The sequence below is a fragment of the Diabrotica virgifera genome, chromosome 5, assembly GCF_917563875.1.
Source record: "Diabrotica virgifera virgifera chromosome 5, PGI_DIABVI_V3a".
In the NCBI taxonomy this organism is placed as follows: domain Eukaryota; kingdom Metazoa; phylum Arthropoda; class Insecta; order Coleoptera; family Chrysomelidae; genus Diabrotica; species Diabrotica virgifera.
The window spans coordinates 4,322,287-4,347,662 of record NC_065447.1 but is presented as its reverse complement, the minus strand read 5'-3'; the positions used below and the strand labels follow the sequence as shown (position 1 = coordinate 4,347,662).

Here is a 25,376-nt window from a genome sequence, read left to right as displayed (position 1 = left end):
CCAAATAGTAGGTCGATGTAATACAAATCTTTTGATTTAAGGTTCATAAAATGTTTCTATATGCCGGACTACCTTTTGTTGTTCACAAAAAACATTTCTGCTAGTCGAATCTCTCATACAAACACTCCAAAATAAGTACCAAATTCTTGGTTATATATATATACGTGGTATTCACACTAAATCAAGAGAGCAATTGATTTACGTGGTTTCTTTTTTCGGCTGTAGAAAATAGTCTAGTGTATTTGGATTTTTTCTAACAGTTGTAAATAGTGAGATACAAGGTTTTCAAACTAAAACCACCAAAATGTCATTTTCAAAAAAAAATGAGATACAAGGTTTTCACACTAAGCCATCGATATATCGCTACTTCAATACAAAAGAGCCACAAACCGAAATCACAGTTTTTACAGAGGAGCTACACAAAGTTTTGATCTTTATTTTTGGTTCATTTCTTGTATTTTATATCACTTATAGCAAGTTAAATATTGTTAGAAAGGTAAATTTAAACTGTATTTGATATGGTATTGAAATACAGCATAAGAATTTTCCTCAAAGGCAGATACTTACGTTTCTTTTACATAAAAAATATTTATTATATCATGATTCATCATCAGGGATTTTCATTCCGGATGGAATGTTTGCCGCTCTTACTTAGAGCTCTCTGATTCGCTTATTGGTGTGAATCACTCCACATTCCACTTGTGTGTTGTCAAAGTTTGTTGTATGACTTGGCTTTCGTTACAATTTTCTTCCACTCATTTCAATATATTATTATGTGTATAGTTCCCTCCCTTCTCACTTCCAAAATTTTGATATCTCTCATGAGCTGGTCCTCCCATCTTTCTCTGGGTCCTTCCCTTAGTCTTTCAGTTTCTGGTTTCCATCTGGTGATCTTCTTAATCAGTAGGTCCTTTTTCCTTCTCTCTATGTGTCCAGCCATCTTAGCATCTGCGCTTTAATAAATCTAACTATATCTTCTCCCTTCATCATGTCTCTTAGTTCATGGTTCATTCTTCTTCTCATTTCTCCATTGTCCATTCTTATCGGGCCCATAATCCTTCTGAGGATCTTCCTTTCAAATAGTCTCAATTTTTCTTCATCTTATTACTAACGTGGGCAGAGTATCTCAACAGTTATCTTGCTTCTTGAATCATATTTCTTCACATCTATAAACAACTACTTTTACCTTATGAGATTTATCCACTGTCTTTCTAAAATAGCTAACTCTAACTAAAATAGGGAATTCAGGCCATAGTTTTTGGTCAGTGTACCTAATGTTTACAGCTACAAAACGGCTTCAAAATGCAAACTGTATCAAAGTTACTCTTTTGTGTTGTGTTTTACTTCAAATTTAGCAAATATTATGGAAAAATCATTCAAAATAAAACTAGAATTTTATTTTCCATGCAAATGAAAATACATTTTTGTGCCACATAATATTCATATCAGCTCTTTTGTAGATGGAATATTGTGTGCGTCACTCATTTTTACAGCGTTCAGTGTTTTATTCGTGTATGTTATTCTGAAAGTATTTTTATAGCCTTTGTAATTAATATGAAAAGATTTGTAATTCATTAATATTATCAATAAATTAATTATTAATCATTGTTACAGAAATGCTTAAACATGCCAGAATTTACTCGAAGAGTAATGAAGTATGTGATAGAATATATTTATCTAGGCCGTGTGTCAGTTCCTAAAAAATTGGAAAAGAAAATATCTTCAGCCATCAAACATTTTAAATTGAGTGTTCCACGTGTCACAGAGGAAACAGCTCCTTTTAGCGTAGAGGAAGAAGTTCCACCTGGCATTGAAGAAGAAGCTCCACCTGACCATTCTAGACAGGTAAATTGTCATTGTATACCAGATGTACCAATCAAACTGTGTTTCTTACTCAAAGTTCACCACACCCTGTGGAATATTCTAGCATTTATAAAATAGTGAAATTAAAACCCAACTATAGCCTCAGGTTTTCGCAACATTCTGTTTTTTGATTCATGGACATGTTGGATAATAAAAAGTTATACTAAATTTACAATCAAGATGCAGTAGAAATAAACAAACCAAGACACATTAAATGCTACATGGAGCACTCCCGAATCATAATTTACAATGATACATTGTAAATCCCAAATTATGATTTCCAAAGTTTATACATTGTAAATTATGATTTTTGAGTGCTCTTAGTAGCACTTAACATGTCTTGATTTGTTTATTTCTACTGCATCGTAATTGTAAATTTAGTATAGGTACTTTAACAACTAGCCATGTTCTTCATCAGTACAGAGTTTTTCTAAATAAGTGTGACAAACTTTAAGGAATAATTTTGCATAAAAAAATAATGACAGTTTGCTTTATAAACATATGTCCGCAAATGCTTCGTTTACGAGATACAGGATGTTGAATTTTTTCTTACAAACTGAAGATTTATTTAGTGCTCTAAAACCGGTTGAGATATGCAAATGAAATTTGCTATGTTTTAGAAGGTAGTTATGGCGCATTTTTGACATATAATTGTAGATACAAATGTAGATTTTTTGTTTGACTCAATTGAGAGGGGGTATCAAGTTGATACAATTAACACTGATTTCTCCAAGGCATTCGACAGGGCATCTCATGGTATGTTGGTCCATAAGCTTAGAATAATTGGTGTTGATGAACCAATGATTTCTTGGTTTAGCAGCTATTTGTCTAATCGTAGACAGATAGTAAAAATTGGTAACTTTCTTTCCAAATCAATTCTTGTTCCTTCAGGAGTTCCTCAAGGATCACATCTTGGGCCTCTTCTGTTTAACATTTTTATAAACGATATTCATGAATGTTTTTCTTCTTCCCTTTTTTTGCTGTTTGCCGATGACTTAAAATTGAGCTGTCTGATTAAATCTCCCAGTGACTGTGATAAACTTCAATATGAGTTAATAAATTTGTTGGACTGGTGTACAACAAATGGGATGAGTCTGAATCCATCTAAATGCAAAGCCATTACGTTTTCTCGATCTAGATCCCCAATCAATTTTGAATACAAGATTGGACAGCATTGCCTAGATACTGTACCTTTCATCAAGGATCTTGGTGTTACTTTGGATGCAACTCCACAACTTTCTGATCACTTAAATAATGTAGTCAACAAGGCATTTCAGATGCTTGGCTTTATCAGAAGAAGCACACAGGATTTTACTGGGATTACTGCCTTAAAAACGCTTTATTGCTCTCTAGTCTGTCCCCATCTTGAGTATGCATCCTGTGTATGGTCACCTTTTTATGGTGTGCATATTGAGACCTTGTGTCATGTTGAGCATAAATTCCTTAAACAGATTGCTTTCAAATTAAACATCTTGGACAACTACAATGATGCAGATGTACTTGCTACATTAAATATGCCACTTCTATGCGTCATAAGAAGAGAGATCTTATTACTTTTTACAATATTCTGCATGGTAGAGCTGCTGCTTCTTCTTTGCTCAATAAAATTAATATACATGTTCCATCTAGACCTACCAGATCTATAAATAGTTTCCATTACCCTATACATCGCACTAACTATGGATTTAACAACTTCATTTCAAGAACTGCTAGACTAGCCAATCAATATGACAACATAGATTTCTTTGCAACCTTTGATTCATTCTTGCGTCAGGTTTTGTGTACTCTTGGCTTGAGTAATAGATATAGATAATTTTTGTATTGCATTGTATAATAATACAGATTAACTTTTTGTATTGTAACCGTAGATTTAGTCAGTGTTATGAATTTATAGTTTAACATTAATTGTAACTGGGCTTGCCCGTTGATAAATAAAATAAAATAAGAATTTTATATTCACCAAAATTGAAGAACGCAGAGGAATTGGTAGAAAAAGGCCTCTTGGTTGAAGAATATCAGGGAGTGGATAGGCATAAATAAAGCCGAACAACTATTTAGAATACCTCGAAACAGAGACAGTTTCGCCATATTAATCGCCAACGTCAAGGGGACTTGATAGGGAACGTTAAGAAAAAAATATTCACCATGGGCGTGCATATTTTGCAGTGCAGTGGCTGATTTCCCAATTACAATACTAATTTCCTCAAATGCCACAAATAAGTAGCTTCAATATTAGTACTAACACTTTCTCCTTTTGTTTTCAGGTCAATAATACTTCACCTTCGATCCTTCCTACCGAACTTTCCACTAGTAACCAACCTTCCTTGGTGTGCTCAATACTATAATAATTGTATACTTATTATTTAATTACTTTTATATCGTTATATTTAATCAACCTATTACCATTGTTTAAAAAGTAATACTTGGTCAACGCTGTGAATAAATTTTTTTGATTCTAATTGAGACAGTCACCAGATGTCACCACCATTTCTGTCAGGGTTGCAATGTCACGCGTAACTGCGATAAATCCAAAATGCATAGACACCAAGTTGGATACGATCCTATTCATAACACACCAACTCATATACATGTTTTAGTAATAAATATACAGTGGAACCTCGATTATCCGTCTCTCTATTAACCGTCACCTCTGTTAACCGTCAGGGTCCATACATAAGTTATATTGACTACATGAGTAAAAATTTAGTCATCAATTCATTTTGTTTGAGCATTGCGATAAGCCAAACCAAATTCGTTGAAATGTACACGTGCAGTTATGCCACCACCGCATTTTTTTATGTACATAATTTTTGTTCTTATTCAGGGCTCTGGATTAGATTTCAATTTAAATTGGTAATGATTAATGATAAATGATACCATGCTTATAGAGTTCTATTTTTAGAATCTCAAGGCGAAAATAAACACGCACAGCAAAATAATTTTTACAGTCAATATCTGTGTGCCACCATAATTCAGTTTGATTCAAATTCGAACATTGATTGTGTCACTTAGTCGTTTGATCAATTAAGTTTTTTTTTAATGTTCTGTTAACCATCTTTTCGATTATCCGTCATACCCTTGGTCCGGTGCCCTGACGGATAATCGAGGTTCCACTGTATGAAAGAATATAATTAGAAATTTAATTATGGATGTCATGCTATTATGTATAATGTATATGTATAATATATATTAGCATGGCATCATTAATTCAATTTCTAAATATATTCTTTCATATATTTATTTTTCTTAATATGTATGCAAGTTGGTGTAAGATTATCGGAGAATAGGCCATTTTTGGGAAAAGTTATTTACCAGCAATTTTATTACTGGAATCGAATCTTATGATTGCATATATTAATAATATAGGTATGCAAAGTCCGCAGATAGTGTGCTACTTTTTTTATAAATAAAATGGCGACCGAAAATCGTGTTTTTTTTTTCAATATTTGCTCTATAACTCCCAAAATTTTAACTTTACACCAAAAACACTCAAATAAAAATTCACCGTAATTAAATTCTGCATAGAGACGTGTTTTTCCGATTTACTTCGACGGAAATTTTCCCCGGAAAATACAGGTTTTTCCAACAAAATCTTTAATTTTCAACGAAAATTTTAGATAAGTAATTGTTTATCAATAATTAAATATCTTGGTAATTGATAAGTTGGGATGTTTTAAGTGTAAACACAGCTTAAAGTGAGTTGGTAGCTCTGAGAGAGATGGCCATCTGGCACTTACTGTTCTGCGGTGATGTTCCATGCGGACTGACAGGTAGAGGGGAGAACAACGGGGCAAGGACACAAGGACAGTAGTTATAGAAAAACGGAATGTAAAATGTATTGAATAACATATTAGTAATAAATATGAATTATTCCATCGACAGTGGTCTTATTAATTAAACAATGGTTAAGGTACTTAAGGACATATCAATGGCGACGAGGATAAAAGTGGTAACGAAGTAAATACTAATTGTTTTATGTAAACCCATGTCCTGTACCTTTGTTAGTGAATCAAGATGGCGAACAAAAAGTTCGAAGAATTTATTCCAGATTTACAACCGTGGAATATTTACGAAGAAAGATTGGAACAACATTTTGTGGCAAATGGGGTTGAAGAGGAAGCTATTAAAGTGGCGATCCTAATCAGTTCGGTAAGTGCACCCACATACACCTTGTTGAGAGATCTATGTTTTCCAGAAGCTCCCAAAACCAAAACATTTGCAGAATTATCACAGTTATTAGCTACCCATTACGGAGGTCAAGTGAGTACATGGAGAGAGAGATGTACATTTTTTGACCTGCGGCAAGAAACTGAGGAAAAAATAGCGGACTGGTATGCTAGGATAAGAAGTGCTGCAGTTACGTGCAAGTTTGGGGCAGATCTAACCAAAGTGCTGCTAAATAAGTTCGTGAGTGGTATGTGTCCTAGTAAAATTCTCGACAGATTATGCGAAGAGGATGAAAAGGCGACGATGGAGCAGATGGTGAGTTTGGCAATGAAGACAGAAAATGCTATTATGGCTTCAAAAACAAGCTCGAGGTCAACTGTAAATGTTCACGTGATAGATCACCAGCAAGCTTCGTCATCGTCGAGTTCTCGAGTTCGTCGGCAGGGACAGGATGGAGGTTGGCAACATGGGACAAGGCGGACAATGCATGGCAGCTCAAACGTCAATGTAAATTCAAGTGTCAATCAGATGTCAAAATGTAAGATATGTGGAAATAAACACAAAAATAGTTGTAAATATAAAGATTACATTTGTAATATATGTAAAAAAATTGGGCACTTGGCTAGGGTCTGTTTGGCACATAAAGATAGTGTTAATTTTATAGATAGTGAGGCGGAAGAGGACATTTATACATTAGACAGCATAGAATCAAGAATTGTTGATCTGTGCCATGTACAAGTCAAGGTAGACAATCCCTTTAAAATCCAGGTAAAGATTGAAGGCAAAATATATGAGATGATCATTGATAGTGGCGCTGGTATAAGTGCAATCACAAAAGAAACATATATAAATAATTTTTCTCATTTTAGGCTAACCAGTGATGATCTGTTGCTAAAAAGTTATGAAGGTAGTGTCTTTTCACCAGAGGGATATTTTATAATAGATATGGGCTATAAAAGCAAGAAAATACCAGTAAAGCTATACGTTGTTCAAAAAGGTTCTGCAAATATTCTAGGGAGAGACTGGATAAAGGCCTTCAATATTAGGCTTGAAATGATGAATCAAATTGTAAGTAATAGTAAAATTCTAGATCTAATAAACAGTTTTTCAAACGTATTTACTAGTAAGTTAGGAAACTTTAATCATAAGGAAATTTCAATTAAAGTTGTGGAAAATGCTAAACCAGTTTTTTGCAAGCACAGAGCTGTTCCTTTAGCCTATGCGAAAGAGGTAGAGTTAGAGTTAGATAGGTTAGAGAAAGAGGGAGTAATAGAATTAATAGACAATTCAGATTGGGGAACACCTTTAGTCTTTGTTCAAAAATCAAATGGGAAAATACGAATATGTGGGGATTACAAAACAACAATAAATAAACATTTAGAAGATGTGAAATATCCACTTCCAAAAATTGATGAATTATGGAATAAACTAAAAAAAGGTCAACGTTTTTCAAAAATTGATTTACAACTAGCTTATATGCAGTTCTCCTTAAATATTGAATCAAGTAAGTTGTTAGCGTGGAACACTCACAGGGGTTTGTACGCAGTTAAAAGATTACCATTCGGAATAAAATCAGCAAGTAGTATATTTCAACGAGAAATTGAAAATCTCTTTAAGGGCATGAAAAATGTAACAAACTTTTTAGATGATATAATAGTAACGGGGGAAACAGCAGAAGAACATATGACTAACTTGAGGGAAGTTCTTAGCAAACTTGAAAAGGCTGGGCTGACAGTTTGTAAAGAAAAATGTGTATTTTTTAAAGAGGAAGTTGAATACTTGGGGTACAAAATATCAAAAGAAGGCCTTAAGAAAACAGATAGTAAAATTGCTGCAATAATAAATGCACCTAAACCAGAAAATATAACAGAAGTTAGAGCTTTTACAGGGCTAGTAAATTATTACCATAAATTTATACCTCGGGCTGCCCAGATCTTAGAACCAATATACAAGCTTTTAAAAGGTAATGTAAAGTTTTTCTGGTCAAAAGAATGTGAAAGGGCATTCAATATTATAAAAGATATAATAGCATCAGATAATTGTTTAGTTTATTTTGACCCTGACCTTCCAATAATAGTAACAACAGATGCAAGTGACAAGGGTATTTCAGGCATGTTAAGCCAAGTTAAAGAGGGAGAGGAGAGAACAGTAGCATGTGTGTCAAGAACTCTCATGCCAGCAGAAAAAAAATATTCTACAGTTGAAAAAGAGGCTTTAGCAGTTCATTTTACCATAAATAAATTTTACCAGTACCTCTGCTGTAATAAGTTTAAATTAAGGACAGATCAAAAAGCGCTAGTTGCATTATTTGGAGAACACAGGAGCATCCCTAAAATGTCCGCAAACAGGATACAAAGGTGGGCTTTATTTTTGTCATCGTTTGACTACAGTATTGAACATATCAAGGGAATAAACAATCCTGTAGCTGATTATTTATCAAGGTCACCAGTGCAGGTTACGGGAACAGTAGAGGAACCAGTGGAAGGAATGACATATATTCATTTCACGGAGTCTATAGAATACTGGCCAATTAACAACAAAGTACTTAGAGAAGAAACAGACAAAGATGGCATTTTAAGGGCAATAAAGATGTATATTAAAACGGAAAGATGGCCCAAACATTTAAGTGATGAAATAATGCCATTTTACCATAAACGACAAGAGTTGTATTTAGATGAGCACATAATAATGTGGGGACATCGTATTGTGGTACCATCAAGTCTAAGACCACAAATCCTCGATGAGCTCCATGCAGGACATTTTGGAATAGTCAGGTGCAAGTCATTAGCGAGATCATATGTTTACTGGCCTAAAATAGATTCCGACATAGAGCATAGGGTAAAAAGTTGTGGTCCATGTTTAAAGAATAGAGACAACCCTCCATCAGAGTTTTCACCGTGGCCTGAAGTGGACAAAGTATTTGACAGAGTGCATATAGATTTTTTGCAATTAAAAAGCAAGTTGTGCTTAATATTGGTGGATGCTTACAGCAAATGGGTAGAGGTATTTCCTATGAGTAGGGCGACAGCAGCAGAAACGCAAGAAAAACTAAGGGAAGTTTTTGCCAGAATGGGACTACCAAGGTTATGTGTGAGTGACAATGGACCTCAACTAGTTGACAAAACCATGGAAATATTCTTTAAGAAAAATGGGATTAAGCATTTAACAGGGGCACCTTACCATCCATCCAGCAACGGAGCTGCAGAACGGTATGTCAGGACATTTAAAATGAAGCTGAAAACAGCCCTAGATGATCCAAGAAACTCTGGTATTCCACTGTCTACATTAATATCAAGATATTTACTAACATATCGCAACACAAAACACCCAGTAACAGAAAAGTCACCAGCTGAACTTGTATATAATAGATCATTGCGAACAAGAATATCAATGATGGCCGAAAAGCCCAGTAAAGAACAGCAAAATATTTCTATAAAGGAGAAAAGATGTTTTGAAATAGGAGAAAGGGTTATGGTAAGAGACTATAGGGAAACAAACCGAAAGTTGTGGGTGGCAGCTAAAATAATAAATAAAGTAGGTAAGAAAACTTATTATTGCAGATTAGATAGTGGTCAGGTATGGAAGCGTCATACGAATCAGGTAGGCAGGTGTAGCACTGAGTTTGCAAACAACAGGGAAAATGACTTTCAATATATAAAACTACCAAACGTAGTACATCCGGTAGGTGAGAGTATAACACAATCTGAATCAAATTTGGAGAAGTTAACGATGGAAACCCAAGGTGAGCCAGTTTTGCTGGACATGGCTACTTCTTCAGACACTGGCAACAGATCATCAACTGATACAGTTTACAGGTCAGATAATGAACAAAACATTATTGTTAATTATCCATCTGATAATATGTCTCAAACAGGTAGAAGCAGACGCGTTACAAATATGCCAAAGAAATACAATGATTTCATTCTAGAGTAAGTCAAAAAAAAAAAAAAAAAAAAATTGTTCAGTTAGGTTTTACATAATCATATTAATCATATTTGGGTAGATATAAATTAAGGGTGAGGGTGATAAGTTGGGATGTTTTAAGTGTAAACACAGCTTAAAGTGAGTTGGTAGCTCTGAGAGAGATGGCCATCTGGCACTTACTGTTCTGCGGTGATGTTCCATGCGGACTGACAGGTAGAGGGGAGAACAACGGGGCAAGGACAGTAGTTATAGAAAAACGGAATGTAAAATGTATTGAATAACATATTAGTAATAAATATGAATTATTCCATCGACAGTGGTCTTATTAATTAAACAATGGTTAAGGTACTTAAGGACATATCAGTAATATAAAAGCTATTGCCGTATAGATTATAATTCCAGAAGCCGATGGAAGTCGAATGAACAGTTTAGCAACAATTGAGTTGTTAATTAAAAATTTACGGTCGCTATAATAACCACAATAATTATGATACATAAGAATAACTATGATTTTTGTATAAAAAGACACTGTACCTATCTATTGTACTTTACAGAATTGAAATTGGTCTATTTAAGCGGCCTCAGGAATATTTTAAAATTATAAACACTTTTTTGGCTAATAAACAAATAGAATATCTTGGGAAATATTAAATTAAATTAAATCATAAAAACGGTAGTGGAAAAAAAGCGGCAGGATGCTTCTTTTAAAAGAAAAAAGGTTTACTTGTGATGAGTGGTTCCTGAGATACAACAGATCAAAGTTTACGGCAACGATATAAACAATAGGATCATAATTTTCGAACCATAACATTATATTATTATAATAAAAACTATCGATATTATGAGTGAAAATTTCCAAAAATAGCAAAATTCCAATCAAAAATTAGGTTGGAGAAAATGTAATCTCAAAGTTCAAAATCGGTATAAGTTAAAAAAAATGCATTTTCTGGGCTTCCCATGGAGCAATTTTCTTCATTCTTTTTTTTGTTTCCAAGTAACTCAAGTAGAGCCATCTAACTAACGCATTATTAAATGTCAAGCTTGCTTTTGTTTTGTTATAATAGATTAATTTATTTATAAGAAAAGAAAACTCTATATTTTTTCCAGTTGTAAATTTTTTTTAGATAAACTTACTACAAGTGTACCTTTTAACGTTAAAAACACAAATATTCTCATTTGAAAGCTGTATAATTATTTAAACCCTTATTTTTGATTGGAATTTTGCTATTTTTGGCAATTTTCACTCGTAATATCGTTTGTTTTTATTATAATAATATATGTTATAATTATTTTAAAGATATGAAAATAAGTATGGAGAAAGACGACAAAAATAAAAAGGTGATGGTTCGAAAATTATGATCCTATTGTTTATATCTTTGCCGTAAATGTCGGTCAACTTTGATCTGTTGTATCTCAGGAACCACTCATCACAATTAAACCTTTTTTCTTTTAAAAGAAGCATCCTGCCGGTTTTTTCCAATACCGTTTTCATGATTTAATTTAATTTAATATTTCCCGAGATATTCTATTTGTTTATAAGCCAAAAATTGTTTATAATTTTAAAATATTCCTGAGGCCGCTTAAATAGTCCAGTTTCAATTCTGTAAAGTACATTAGATAGGTACAGTGTCTTTTTATACAAAAATCATAGTTATTCTTATGTACCATAATTATTGTGGTTATTATAGCGACCGTAAATTTTTAATTAACAATTCAATTGATGCTAAACTGTTCATTCAATTTCCATCGGCTTCTGGAATTATAATCTATACGAAAAGAGCTTTTATATTAAGAAGAAATTTAATTATTGATAAACAATTTACTTATCTAAAATTTTAGTTGAAAATTAAAGATTTTGTTGGAAAACCCACATTTTCTGGGGAAAATTTCCGTCGAAGTAAATCGGGAAAAACACGTCTCTATGCAGAATTTAATTACTGTGAATTTTTATTTGGGTGTTTTTGGTGTAAAGTTAAAATCTTTGGAGTTATAGAGCAAAAATTGAAAAAACACGATTTTCGGGCGTCATTTTGTTTATAAATAAAATTAGAAATATAAAAAAAATCAATTAAAAAGCAAAAAATAAAAAAAAATTAAAAAATCTGACACATTCGTCAAAGAAAAGCGTGGCGCGTCTTCATCGAATATTAAACAGTTTTCGCCCCACGCTTTTCTTTAACGAATGCGTTAGATTTTTTCAATTTTTTTTATTTTTTGCTTTTTAGTTGATTTTTTTATATTTCTAATTTTAGTCACTCGTAACTAAAGAAAAGCGTTTTTAAAAATTTTTTTTTCATATTTTTTTATTTTTACTTTTTAGTCTTACACTTTTCAAACATTAAAATATATCGTCATGTTTATTAAAATATGTATAAAACATATGATGTACAAACATGAAAAGTAGTCGGAATCGGCAAAAAATTTGAAACTTTATTGTTTATTAATGAAGCATAACGTAAACAATTAACGTAAAAAGTGAAATTATGTATAGGTTATATCATTAGCTACAATTTGTAAAAGTTTCAAGTTTTTACATTGTAAAAAACAAGAGAATTTAAGCATTTTCCATTAAAATAGTTTTTTTATTTAAACAATTAATAAACATAAAATTTTAATTTTTTATTGACTATTCGTGTATTGTTCCGAATGCATATATCTGCAAATTTTCATTCATTTGCATTGGAGAAAAGGCATAGTCCATTAATTCACGGTTTTTGCTCTAAATTTTAAAGAACCGCTTGGATTGACATGAAATTTGGCATACGTATAGCTTACATGTCAAAGAAAAAAAGTGATATTGTGCCGATGTGTGCTTTTGCCCTGGGGGTGACTTTCACCCCCTCTTGGGGATGAAAAAATATATGTCCAAAATAAGTCCGGAAATGGGTAAACTGACTAATTTTAAGTAACTTTTGTTCTATAGAAATTTTTCGCCAAGTCAACACTTTTCGAGTTATTTGCGAGCAAATATGTTAATTTTTCAACAAAATAACCACATTTTTAGACGGTTTTTTGCAAATAACTCAAAAAGTAAGTATTTTGTCGAAAAAAACGTTCTTAACAAAAATATAGCCTATAAAAAAGTAAAAAAAATGGTGTACGCGTTAGGTCTCTGGATCTCGTAGAACCAGAGTTATAGCCAATGAAAAATAGATTCATATTCACCAAATTTCAAATAGAATATTTCGACGTGAAATATCCAAAAAATTAAGCACTTTTTGGGGAAAACCCATTATAACTTTTTTAAAGTGTTTAAAAAAAGCTTTATTCCTGTTTTTACAAAAAGTTTCTAGCATTAAATTTAAGCAAGTTACACTCAAAATAAAGTTGGTCACTTTTGTTTTTGCAAAAAAAAATCGGGAAAACCACCCCCTAATTAGCAACTTAAATGAAATTAATCGTTGCCGCTCCACAAATTATTTTACTTATGTTGTGTTTATATGATCTGTAAGTTTCATCGATTCAAAGTGCTTATTTTTGAAAAAATTCTGTTTCAAAGTAAAATTTTAAAAAATTTAAATTTTGAAAAATATGCTTTTTTTCAAAATCACTTAAAAATTGTTAGAGATACCAAAAATCTCGAAAAACAAAAAAAGACAGATTTTCTTTTCTGAATATCATGTATTTTTTGTTTTTCTGTTAGACAAAAATTGATTAAGATTTGGTGTTTCTAAATTTGCATACATTCGTGATCAGTGACTCGTTCAACCTCTTTTATCTACAGCCCTTTCAATAATAAGGACTTTCAACCGATGAAACTTACAGATCATGTAAACAATATATACACGAGTCAAGAAACTTATGAAGTCGTAACGATTAAGTTCATTTAAGATACTAATTAGGGGGTGATTTTCTCGATTTTTTTACCAAAACCAAAAGGGACTAACTTTATTTTGAGCGTAACTTGTTTAATTTTGATGCTAGAAATTTTTTTTTATAAAACAAAAATGAAGCTTTTTTAAACACTTCAAATAAGTTGTTATGAGTTTTCCCCGAAATGTGCTTCATTTTTGGTTATTTCACGTTAAAGTATTCCATTTGGAATTTGACGAATATGAACCTATTTTTCATTAGCAATAACTCTGCTTCTACTAGGTGTAGAGACGTGATATATACACCATTTTTTTTTAAATTTTTTACAGGCTATATTTTTGCTAAGAATATTTTTTCGGCAAAATTCTTACTATTTGAGTTATTTGCGAAAAACCGTCTAAAAGCGTGGTTATTTTGTTGAAAAAATGAACATATTCACTGTCAAATAACTCGAAAAGTATTGACTTAGTGAAAAAACTCTATAGAACAAAAGTTACTTAAAATTAGCCAGTTTATCCATTTCCTGACTTTCTTTGGACGAATATTTTCTCACCCCCAAAAGGGGGTGAAAACCACCCCCAGGGCAAAAGCACATATCGGCACAATATCACTTTTTTTCTTTGACTTGTTAGCTATGTGTATACCAAATTTCATGTCAATCCAAGCGGTTCTTTAAAATTTAGAGGTTTTGCAATATTTTACCGTTAAAGAACGGACTAATAGCAGTCAAATTAACGTCTAAAGATTTGACGCAAACTATTGAACTAAATAAAAGCGTTTAAAAAAGTAGCACACTATCTGCATACCTATAATATTAATATATGCAATCATAAGATTCGATTCCAGCAATAAAATAGGTGGTAAATAACTTTTCCTTGTATTTTGCTAATTACCCCACAGTAATAGAGTCGTATTCAACTTGGTGACTTGCATTTTGGATTTATCATGGTTACGAGTGACATTGCATTCCTGTCATAAATGGTGACCACATCTGGTGACTGTCTCAATTAGAATCAAACAAATTTATTCATTGCGTTGACCAACTATTACTTTTTCAAAAATACTATTACAAATATTACTGCCAAATATTTGATATTAAATACAAATTTATTTTCTATAGTCCATTCAATCTCGATTTTTGCTCCAAATTTTTAAGAACCGCTTGGATTAACATGAAAATTGGCATACATATAGTTAACATGTCAAAGAAAAAATGTAATGTGCTCATGTGCGCTTTTGCTCTGGACTTTCACCCCTTCTCGGGGTGAAAAAATAAACGTTTAAAATAAGTCAGGAAATGGATAAAACTTATAATTAGTCAGTTTATCCATTTCCGGACTTATTTCAAACGTATATTTTATCACCCCTTCTAGAAGGGTGAAAGTCACCCGAGGGCAAAAGCACACATCGGCACAATATCATTTTTTTCTTTGACATGTTAGCTATGTGTATGCCAAATTTCATGTCAATCTAAGCGTTTCTTTAAAATTTGGAGGTTTTGCAATATTTTGCCGTGAGCGAATGGACTTGTAATTATTTTTTTAGTTTGTCGGAAGATATTCCATGTGAATAGTCAGTTTGGAATTCCTCCCTGTCTAGAACTTTTCCTAGTCTATAACTTGTGTAGTTTTTTTTTGTAGGTTCTATCTCTAAAATTTTTATTTCGTTATTTTCATTAACTAGAATTGTTGGTCTATCTCTTATTTCTTCTCGTGATTATTAATTTAGTTGTTAAAACCAATACATTATTGAAAATAGTTAATAGTTTATTAAACCAATTAGAATTAGTAATGAGTTAACATATTACAAATAAATTTGTGTTCTAATCTTATCTATTAATATTTCGCACCTTTGAAGAAACACTGACGCAAGTGAAATTTTTTTACAAATTGAGCTATTAACACTACGATATTCCTAATACTCGTATTTGTCTGGGGAAAGAAAGTCAGAGTTGTAACTCTTCCCTATTTAGCTTACATGTATGTCGTTGTTGAATTTCCGTCTTTTAACTGATCTCTTGGTGAAACAAAGTCAGATTGTCAGTTGTGCGTTACAACTACTGCATACAACATTACTATGAAATAATAATATTATGAAATTTTTGGAGAAACAATGACATATTTGCTCATTTTTGGAGAAACAAGGTCATATTCGCCAATTTTCTGCCCTTACAGGTGGCTTTAGAAGGGATGTTTAATAAAAGTCATAAGAAAACTTTATATTTTTATACCTAGTATTCGCTCCGTGCGTGACCATAGTGGGGATACACGAATCTATCCCAGCGCCCGTAGCGGCGAAATATGACAACTTTGGCGAATAATGATTGAATAATAATTTTTTTTAATAGATATTTCGTTTACCTTATTATTGCCGTTTTGATTTTTATTATTTATTCTTATATTTTCATACTGACTCTCTTTCCTTCCCCGCTCTGGTAGTATATTCCGATCGTCATATATTTCCATTTTGTGTTACGCACACACTACAAAATTAATAGTTCAATAGACCCAGCTAAGGTTAAAATCTGATAATAATAATTCACACTGTGAACATCTGTCACATCACACTGTAATCTGGTAATTAATGTTAACACCGACAACTAAACTATAACGAAAAAGTGAATAAAAACCCTTCAAATTGATATTTTCTTCAGAGAACGTCCAAATATCCGCTATTTAATTTGACGTTTATTTGACACTCGAACTTATTGTTTGTATAATAAATTTTATCAAAAATGGTAAATAAAATATTACATTAACGTCAAATATTCCATATGTGTATCATATGTTTAACGTCAAATTGTGTTTTCCAAAAATTTCAGGCGACTATGCTAGGTGGCGCGTCAGTCATGCGCGGAGCAAATACGGTAAGGACTAAACCCTTGGACAATACATTTCTACTTTATCTTGTAATTTGCATCTCATTTTTGGCCTTTATTAACTTTCAAAATTTTAAATGCGTTTTCAGAATAATTAACAAATTTTCACTTCGTCAGTGTTTCTCCAAAGGTGCGATATTATAATAATAATAATTCTGAAATGAGCAATAGTATTATTCCGTGACTTACGAACTCCTACTTCATGTGTACCTACTTGTAATATTACTACGTTAATACATAATAATTGTTATATTATGTTTACATTGATGTATTTTTATTTGATGTTAATATAAATCATAAGAAATAGTGTATGCACATTGTTTTATTATTTAATATTGATTTAAGTATTGTTTCATAACTTATGTCATACGAGATATAGTTCTGCCACTCTAACTTTTCCCATGCATGAAATTATTATCGAATTACTTGTTATACTAGGTCTCCTTTTTGCTCACAGAAACTAGTATCGCAGAATTAAACCGCTTGTCCATAGAAACTACAATAAGTTATACAAGGATAAACAATATGGCATGTCGTTGATACCTTGTTACCATGAATTTTGATGTTTATGATTTTAAGTGTCCGTGACATTAGCGGATTTTTTTCTTATTATTTGAATTTATTGTTTATGTATTTGGTTTTTCAATTTATTTAAGTTTTAGTTTAGTAAAATTGTCATTTTTATTTTCAAACATAATTATTATTGATTAACTATTTATATAAGAAATAAGCCACATTATATGGGAAATTAAATTGAAAAAATAATTTTATTAACGTTTCGACGCCCAAATCGGGTGTCGTTGTCAAAATACAAAATACTACTAAAATATAAACAAAAATGTTGTTGCTAAGTAAAAAATTCTTCTAATCATTTATTTAATCTGACTCATTTATATTGGCAATTCAGACATATATTATACATTTTAAAGTAGAAGACTTTAAAATGATATTGCCAATATTTATGAGTTGCGTTCTTGGGACGACTTTACTGAAAGATAGTTCATTCGATTACATGAAATCAACCCCAACTCAAGAATATCCGTCACAAAAAAATCATAGCATGTGATCTGTCTTTAAAAAGACAACCAAATGCAACGACGACAGTAAAATTCTCGCGTTAGAGATTCCATAGTAAATCACAAGGGAAAACCAGGAAAAAACCTTGTGATACTGTCCCGACATCGTAAGTATTTGGTCTTAACATTTAATTTACTCTCAAGAACTAATACCAAATTCTGACTTTAATGCGTTTTAATTATAAATAATATTAATAATACATAGATATAAGGGTAATACTAAAATATAAAATATGTACTAACTCGATATGTTATTGACTTCTAATCTTGGTATTTTCTTTCTATTGACTTCCTCTTTCAGTATGGGTAACCACATCCTACTGCATTCTATTGAGGAATTTGCGACACAATTGGTTTCATTTAGCATAATTAGAGCCGCTTCTTTGATTTTTCTCTTTTTGCTATGTTTCTTTCAGGACTATACTTGAATCTCTCCACTGAACTCTGTGTTCATTATCCCGTGCGTGTTGACATATTTGAGACCTATCAAATTCTCTATTTTTAATATAAGACTGATGTTCACTTATTCTAACGTTTAATGGTCTTGATGTTTCACCTAAATAAAATTGTTCGCATTCACAAGGTATTTTATAAATGCAATTCTTTGTTCTTTCTTGTTCATTGTTAGGTTTAGTTTTAGATAGAATAGATCTCAATGTGTTCGTTGTTTTGAATGTTGTTGAAATGTTGAGTTTATTTCCTATTGTTTTAAGTTTCTGGGAAAGTCCTTTTATATATGGTATTAATATTTTCCTCGTAATATTTCTTGTGAATGTTGTAGGATCCCGTTCTAAGTTGTTCTGTTCCATTCGATCCAATCTTGACAATTCCTTATTTATAAACGATAAAGGATAATCATTTTTTTAATAAAACAGATGTTAACAATTGTTTTTCTTTTAAAAATGAATTTTCGTTAGAACAAGTAATTTTGGCTCTATCATATAAGTATTTAATGATTCCCTTTTTAACGTTGATTTTGTGCTTTGATTTGTAATTGAGATATCTGTTGGTGTGTGTTGGTTTTCTATACACTTGAGTCTCATATCCAGTATCCTTTGAGACTAAAACATCGAGGAAAGACAGGGTTTTATTGTATTCCTTTTCCATTGTAAATTTTATTGTCTCTTCTTGATCGTTTATAATATTCAGGAACGTATCCAACAATTCTGATCTATGAGGCCATATTGCAAACACATCATCTACATATTTCTACCATACTGTGGGTTTTAAATTTTGTTTAGAAATGATATTAGTTTCGAAATCCTCCATAAATATATCAGCCAATAATGGAGATAAAGAAGAGCCCATTGCTAGACAAAAATTTTGTTTATAGAATTCATTATTTAGTTGAAAATAGGTATTATTAGTACATAAATGTCAATAACTCCATTATAGCTGATACATTTAGTCTTGTCGTAGTTGTCAATGTATTATCAATCTCTAATTTCGTTTTGATTATGTTTAAAGTTTTATCTAATGGCACATTTGTAAATAAACTGTTTATGTCAAAACTTACTAAACTATTATTTGGATTAAATTCAATAGTTGATAATTTAAAAAAAAAAATGTTTAGTATTTTTTATAAATGTGTCATCATTATTAGCAAATGGTTTTATAATGTTTAATAAGAATTTTGATAGTTCACTACAAGGAGAATTGATAGTACTACAAATGGGTCTAAGTGATATGTTCGCTTTATGAACTTTCGGCACTCCATAAAAATGTGGTGTCTTACTGTAGTGAGGTGTCATTAATTTTCTTTGATAGTATGTCAGATCATTTTTAAATTTGAATAAAGTTCTATATATTTTGTTTTCCAGTGTCTTCGTTGGATCCTTCGTTAATTTGGTATAAGGTCCATTTGTAATTAGATCTGTAATTTTGTCCTCATATTGTATTTTATTCATTATTACAGTTGCATTGCCTTTATCCGGTGGTAGGATTGTTATGGAGTCATCATTTCTTAAAGTTTTTAAAGCTTTCATTTCCTCTTTGCTGATGTTCTGTTCAATTTGATTAGACTTTTCCAATTCAAGTTTATATAGTACCCTATATTGTTCTTTTTCATGTGTTGGTAGACACTGGGATATTTTCTCCACTGAGCAGCTCACGGAAGCTATGAGTGTGGCTATAATTTTGTCGAACGGAAACTTATTTGTCTATTTTCCAGATTACTGTTGATGATTTAGAGGGAATTCATTAAAACACATAAGTCGGTTTACTGTCTGTATTTGACCAAAAAATAGTATGAAGTGTTTTATTTGTATTTACAGAAACTGACAGAACAAATACAATCGAATATAGGCACTGATTTACTTACATCTTTATCAAAATGTGCAAATACTGACTATTGAATTTACTACGACTTACAAAGAAAACTAATATAAGTAAATTCACGGATTTGGTGTAAAACATTAACAATTACAGCACAATAATGAAAAATAGTTAGCTCTAGCCCCATCGTTAATGCCCTATAATTTGACACTAACAAAATTTTGTTGAAAATAAGATAGAAGAGAGGACTTTAGTTTGAAATGGTTCGCTAGGTTTGTCCCTCTCAGAAGGGCTGCTAATCGTTGCCTTACTTAAATTTCTTTTGTCAAGGTAGGCTCATATTTAGGCTTTTAATTATTTAGTTTTTATTCGTTAATGACATTATTACCTAATACTCTCTCTTGTCGTTTCCCCATTACTGAGGATCGTGATTTCTTTCAATATTCCTAACAATGTTTCTCCATTGGTCTCTATCTTCAGCTGCTCTAAGCTTCGCAGAATGAGTTTCCAGCTGAATGCTTTATTTGGTCAGACCATCTAGTTGGTGATCGTCTTCTTGATATTCTCCCCGGAACGTTTCCAGAAACAATTAATCTCTCCAAACTGTCGTCACCTCTGCGAACCACGTGACCAAAGAATTGCAGAATTCGTTGCAGACATGTTGTGGACAGCCTTTTTTTTAATATTGAGTTGATTTAGAATGGAAACGTTTGTCCTATGAGCTGTCCAAGGTATGCGCAGCATTCTTCTTCAGCACCACATCTCAAAGGCATCAATTTTTTGGCGGTCGCATGCGCGAAGAGTCCAAGTCTCTGCTCCGTATGGAAATATTGAGAATACAAGGGCATTCACCAATCTCATCTTGATATTTTGAGAGATAGATCTGTCTTTCCAAACTTTAGTTAGGCGACTCATCGCATTTTTTGCCATACCAATACGTTTCCGAACTTCTGCTTCACAGTTACCATCGTTAGTTATACTAGACCCGAGATAGACAAAGGTGTTTACTATCTGGTATTCCTGTAACATGTTGGTCAGTTGAATAGTGTCGAATCTGTCGACCACCATTATTTTTTCTTAGCTTTATTGATTTTCAGACCAACTTTATTGCTTTCGTACTCAACTCTTCGCAGAAGATCAAACATTTCTTGCTCATTTGCTGCTATAAGTGTAGTGTCATCAGCAAATCTTAAATTGGAGATTTTCCTACCAGCTACTGTTACTCCACCGGCCCATCCTTCTAAAACCATCCTCATGACATGTTAAATAAGTCAGGTAATACACAATTCACCAGTCAACTAATACACAATAAGAGTAATTTAACTATTGATTATTGTTTCCTACAGACTATAAAAGTGCCTCCGCCTCAAACAACGGCAACACCTGCACCGCCGTCACAAGTCGCACCAGCTATCACAACAGCAGCAGCCGCTAACTTAACACTAATTGTCACCGTACCACCACTCACTACCACAACGACAAATACGATAGCTCCAACAATCGGGACATCCCAGAACAATATTCCGGGCAGCAGCAGTAAGCAACGAGTTATGGACAGTTTTAAGCATTCCAGAATAGGAACGAAAAAGAAAAAGAACGACAAACCACATCATAACGTCAAAAACACTAAGCCTTGCTCGAGCTTGGCCAAAGGGAAATCACCACAGAACAATATCCCAGGCGGCAGCAGTAAACAAACTAAAGAAAAGGCCGATAGAGAGAAACAAAGGCTGGAGAACTTGGAAATAAAGCAACAGCCCTTAGCATGCCAAAGGGTAGAAGAACTGAGGTCGTCGCCTGGCGAGGGAAGTACTTCTCTAGGTTCCTCCAGGCAACAGAGGTAAGACATGTTGCATTATATAGATTTGGTTTTTGTATAAGCTTGATGGAACTTAACAACCTTGTACCTCACTTCTGTCACCATTACTTCGCTGTCATGTAATTTTGTTGCCAACATGAATAATAAGCATGCCACTTAACTATGTATCATACAGTTTTTGCAAAATTTGTTTTGCCATTTGTCAAAAAGAATTTAAAACAACTTTACACACTTAAAAATTAAGTCTCTTTTCCCCAAGAAAATTGGTTGGCGAATGTCTTTGTTTTTAAAATTGATACGAGTAGGTAGGTAATTATAATACAAAAAACTTTAGGGTTTTTACTTGAAAAAGATAAAAATGAATACTCACTGAATAGGGAACTTGCATAAAATTTAAAATTGGAAAAAAATGTTATAAATCACAACAGAACATAATTTAAAACATGTATCAATGATAAAAAAGTTTTGTTTGTCTTTCGTTTTTTCCCTAAAGACGATTAAAAATTCAAATTATTCCAGCCAGCAAAAAACGCGTCGTGACGTCATATGGTTTTGCATTTACATTTTACACCAAAAAGTAAACAAAATTAATTAGACATTAAAAACGCCAGTAAAAAATACAGTTATGTGACGTTAAAAGTGTTTTTGTTCGTTTGAACTATTCATAGAAAATTTTTACTTTTACAAAATGGTTTTATTTTCAATAGTAAACCTTCTTTTCTTTCCTTCAAAAACTGTATCAAACTCCAATCTCAACAAACTGGTATATATTATTACAACGACATACGATAAATGTCATTAGAATATAAATATTTTTCCTTTATTACCCTACGACGAGCTGGCCAAATACCCAAGTAGGTGGAGGCCAATAAACTAAAGAAGGAAAAGAAGAATATACCTATATATAACGCTGTGTCTAGGTACACGCTAACGTGTACGCAAATAAAAAAAGTTAGTGTCAGAGTGTTGGAATTTGTTTAATTGCGTTGTGTTTATACTTTAATTTAAATATTGATTAGTAAAGAGATTTCTTATTTTTTATTTGTTTAGTGTTTGTTTTTAAATTAACTATGCAGTGTGGATAATTATTTAGTTGTTTTAATGAGTTTAACAACATTTTAAAACAGTATGAAAAAGTTAAGAGACTATAAATTAATATATATTTTTTTAGTTATAAGTGAAATACAGTATTTAGTATTACAATATAGTACAATATGTTACAATTTAGTATATACAATATTTAGTATTACCGTCCAAAATTAAAATAAAAGGAAGACCTAAAGCTTTCACAATAATAATTAACTTGTTATGAAGCTATTTCCTTGTGGCATTTTTGTAATCAACTATTCTAAATGGGAACTAAGCCACAATTTAACTAAAAAAATTATGTTATTAACGTTTCAACGTCTAAATCGGACGTCGTTATCAAAATACAAAATATTATTAAATTAAACAAAAATGTTCTTGCTTAGTAATAGCTATTTGTATAACAAGGGAGGAAAGTGCTACTTTTCCTCCCGAGAATGAAGTTTACTGCCCGACGCGTAGCGGAGGGCAGTAATCATTCAAGGGAGGAAAAGGCACTTTACTCCCATGTTATACATATGGTTTTTCCATCTTCCTCAAATTAATAACAAGTCATTTTTCATTTTTACTTAATTTATTTATGTAACTAACCAACAAAATTTATTAAAACTAAAACTAACAAGTAGGTACAATATAACTGTCAACTGTCAAAAATAAGTCAAATTATTAATGTAAACATTGTTAAATCAAAATAACAATTTACTGTTTTTTACCATTCTGCAAAATACTGGGTGTTTTATAAATAAACGTTAAAATGTATAGATACTTACGTAATAGAAAATAGATATTGTACAGGGCGTCAATAAGTTATATTTCATGAATGACGCCACTTTTACTTTTCCTCCCTAGGGAGGAAAAATATTTTCCTCCCTAGGGAGGAAAAGTACAACTTTGCTCCCTACAATCAGGTCCGGAAAAGTATACTTTCGGTAGAGGTAGGTGGAAAAAAATTTTTTCTAATAATTTATTTAATCTGACTAATTTTTGTATTTTGACAATGACATCCGATTTGGACGTCGAAACGTTAATAAAATCTAAATTAAGGGTTATACATATACAAAATGTTTATACATTTTTAATTCATTTACTGTCTTGTTGAGTAATAAGGAATCTTTCTTGTTGGAATTTTTACCACGCTGAGCAGATGGGTTGTGAATTATTTAAAATTCTCTCATCTTAATTTCCTCGGCCTCCTGTATGATTTATAATTTTTGAAAATCTCGGGAGGTTGTAACCAAAGAAAGTATTCCACCTGTTGTCAATCTGGTGGTATGGGAACGATATTTATTGTCGTTTTCTGTGCTACTTCGATTGATAACTTACTTTGTTTTTCGGTAGATGGCTCTAGTTCATCCGTGACATTTCTTTCTTTGCAATTCGGAAAGGCTCAAAGTATAATACCTGGGGAAATCGGAGAGAAGAGGATATGGGACTACTGATGAGGAGGAAAAAACCTCCGAAACCGGTATAGACTCTTCCTGCACTCTTCGATTTAACCAGAGTATTATGCAGATGTTGCATTTTCGTGTTGTAAAGAAATTGAAAATGTTTATACATTTTTTATCTTATTATTATTGATAATAAAGTAGGTATAATTTGGTCAGTCGTAAAGCTCACGATGGGTTGGCTGTTATGGGTATGGACTACAAAATGCGATTTCGATAAATTTTAATTACAATAAACGCCGTTATTAATTAAAATTCAGAGTTGGCGCAATGATATGAAATTATTGAATCTTTGAGATTAATCTATTCTTGTAAATTTTATTTCATTTGAATGACATTATAATTTATAATATTTTCCATTAGATGTGTACTGTGTCCTTTATAATTTAATATGTATAGGGGTATTCCACTTTGTTTGTATTGTTTCTTCCCACTTTATGAATTGCCATGTATATTTGAGTCTAAGCATACTAGTTTTCCTTGTTTCGTTTGTTTGACGACCATTTTAAAATTATAGGAAAGCTGTAGCAGAGCAACAACAGCCCATAGCAAGCCGGAGGGAAGAAGAACTGAGGCCGTCGCCAAGTAAGAGAAGTACGTCTCCAGGTTCCTCTAAGCTACCAGCGGTGAACAAAAGGCGAAGGGAGCGAGAAGCAGATGTAAGTAAAGCCTTTTTCAATGCAATTAAATGATTGAATCGTGTTTATTCTAATCGACGATTTTGAGACACAGTTCTAAAATCTTTCTCTTTCGAAGAATTGTAAAACCGAATGAAAGTTTTACTTTTAATATTAACAATATTAAAAATAAAACTTTATCAGAACTAATCCTCTGGTTACACCATTCGTGGCTTCTAAAATTTGCAAGCCAACGAATTGCCGGAGCTAAGAAGGTTGCATCTCACTACCCGCCTGACCAGCACGGTAAAATTTCAACAAAGATTAGTTCCCAATACTCAGAATAGGAGTAGAACTAATAAAATAATAAATATATAATCATTTCGTTGTGAACCGAAACAAGTGCCGTCTTAT

General features: G+C 32.2%; 1 protein-coding gene across 1 annotated transcript in view; it reads left to right on the top strand.

Moving 5' to 3' along the window:
• The window catches only part of LOC126884900 (uncharacterized), a 41,261-nt gene that overhangs the window by 745 nt on the left and 15,140 nt on the right, over positions 1 to 25,376 (top strand). The window contains exons 2-4 of the mRNA XM_050651227.1: positions 1,615 to 1,845; positions 21,342 to 21,835; positions 24,863 to 25,004. Of these exons, the coding sequence (XP_050507184.1) occupies positions 1,615 to 1,845; positions 21,342 to 21,835; positions 24,863 to 25,004 (867 nt within the window). The remainder of the gene's footprint in view (positions 1 to 1,614; positions 1,846 to 21,341; positions 21,836 to 24,862; positions 25,005 to 25,376) is intronic.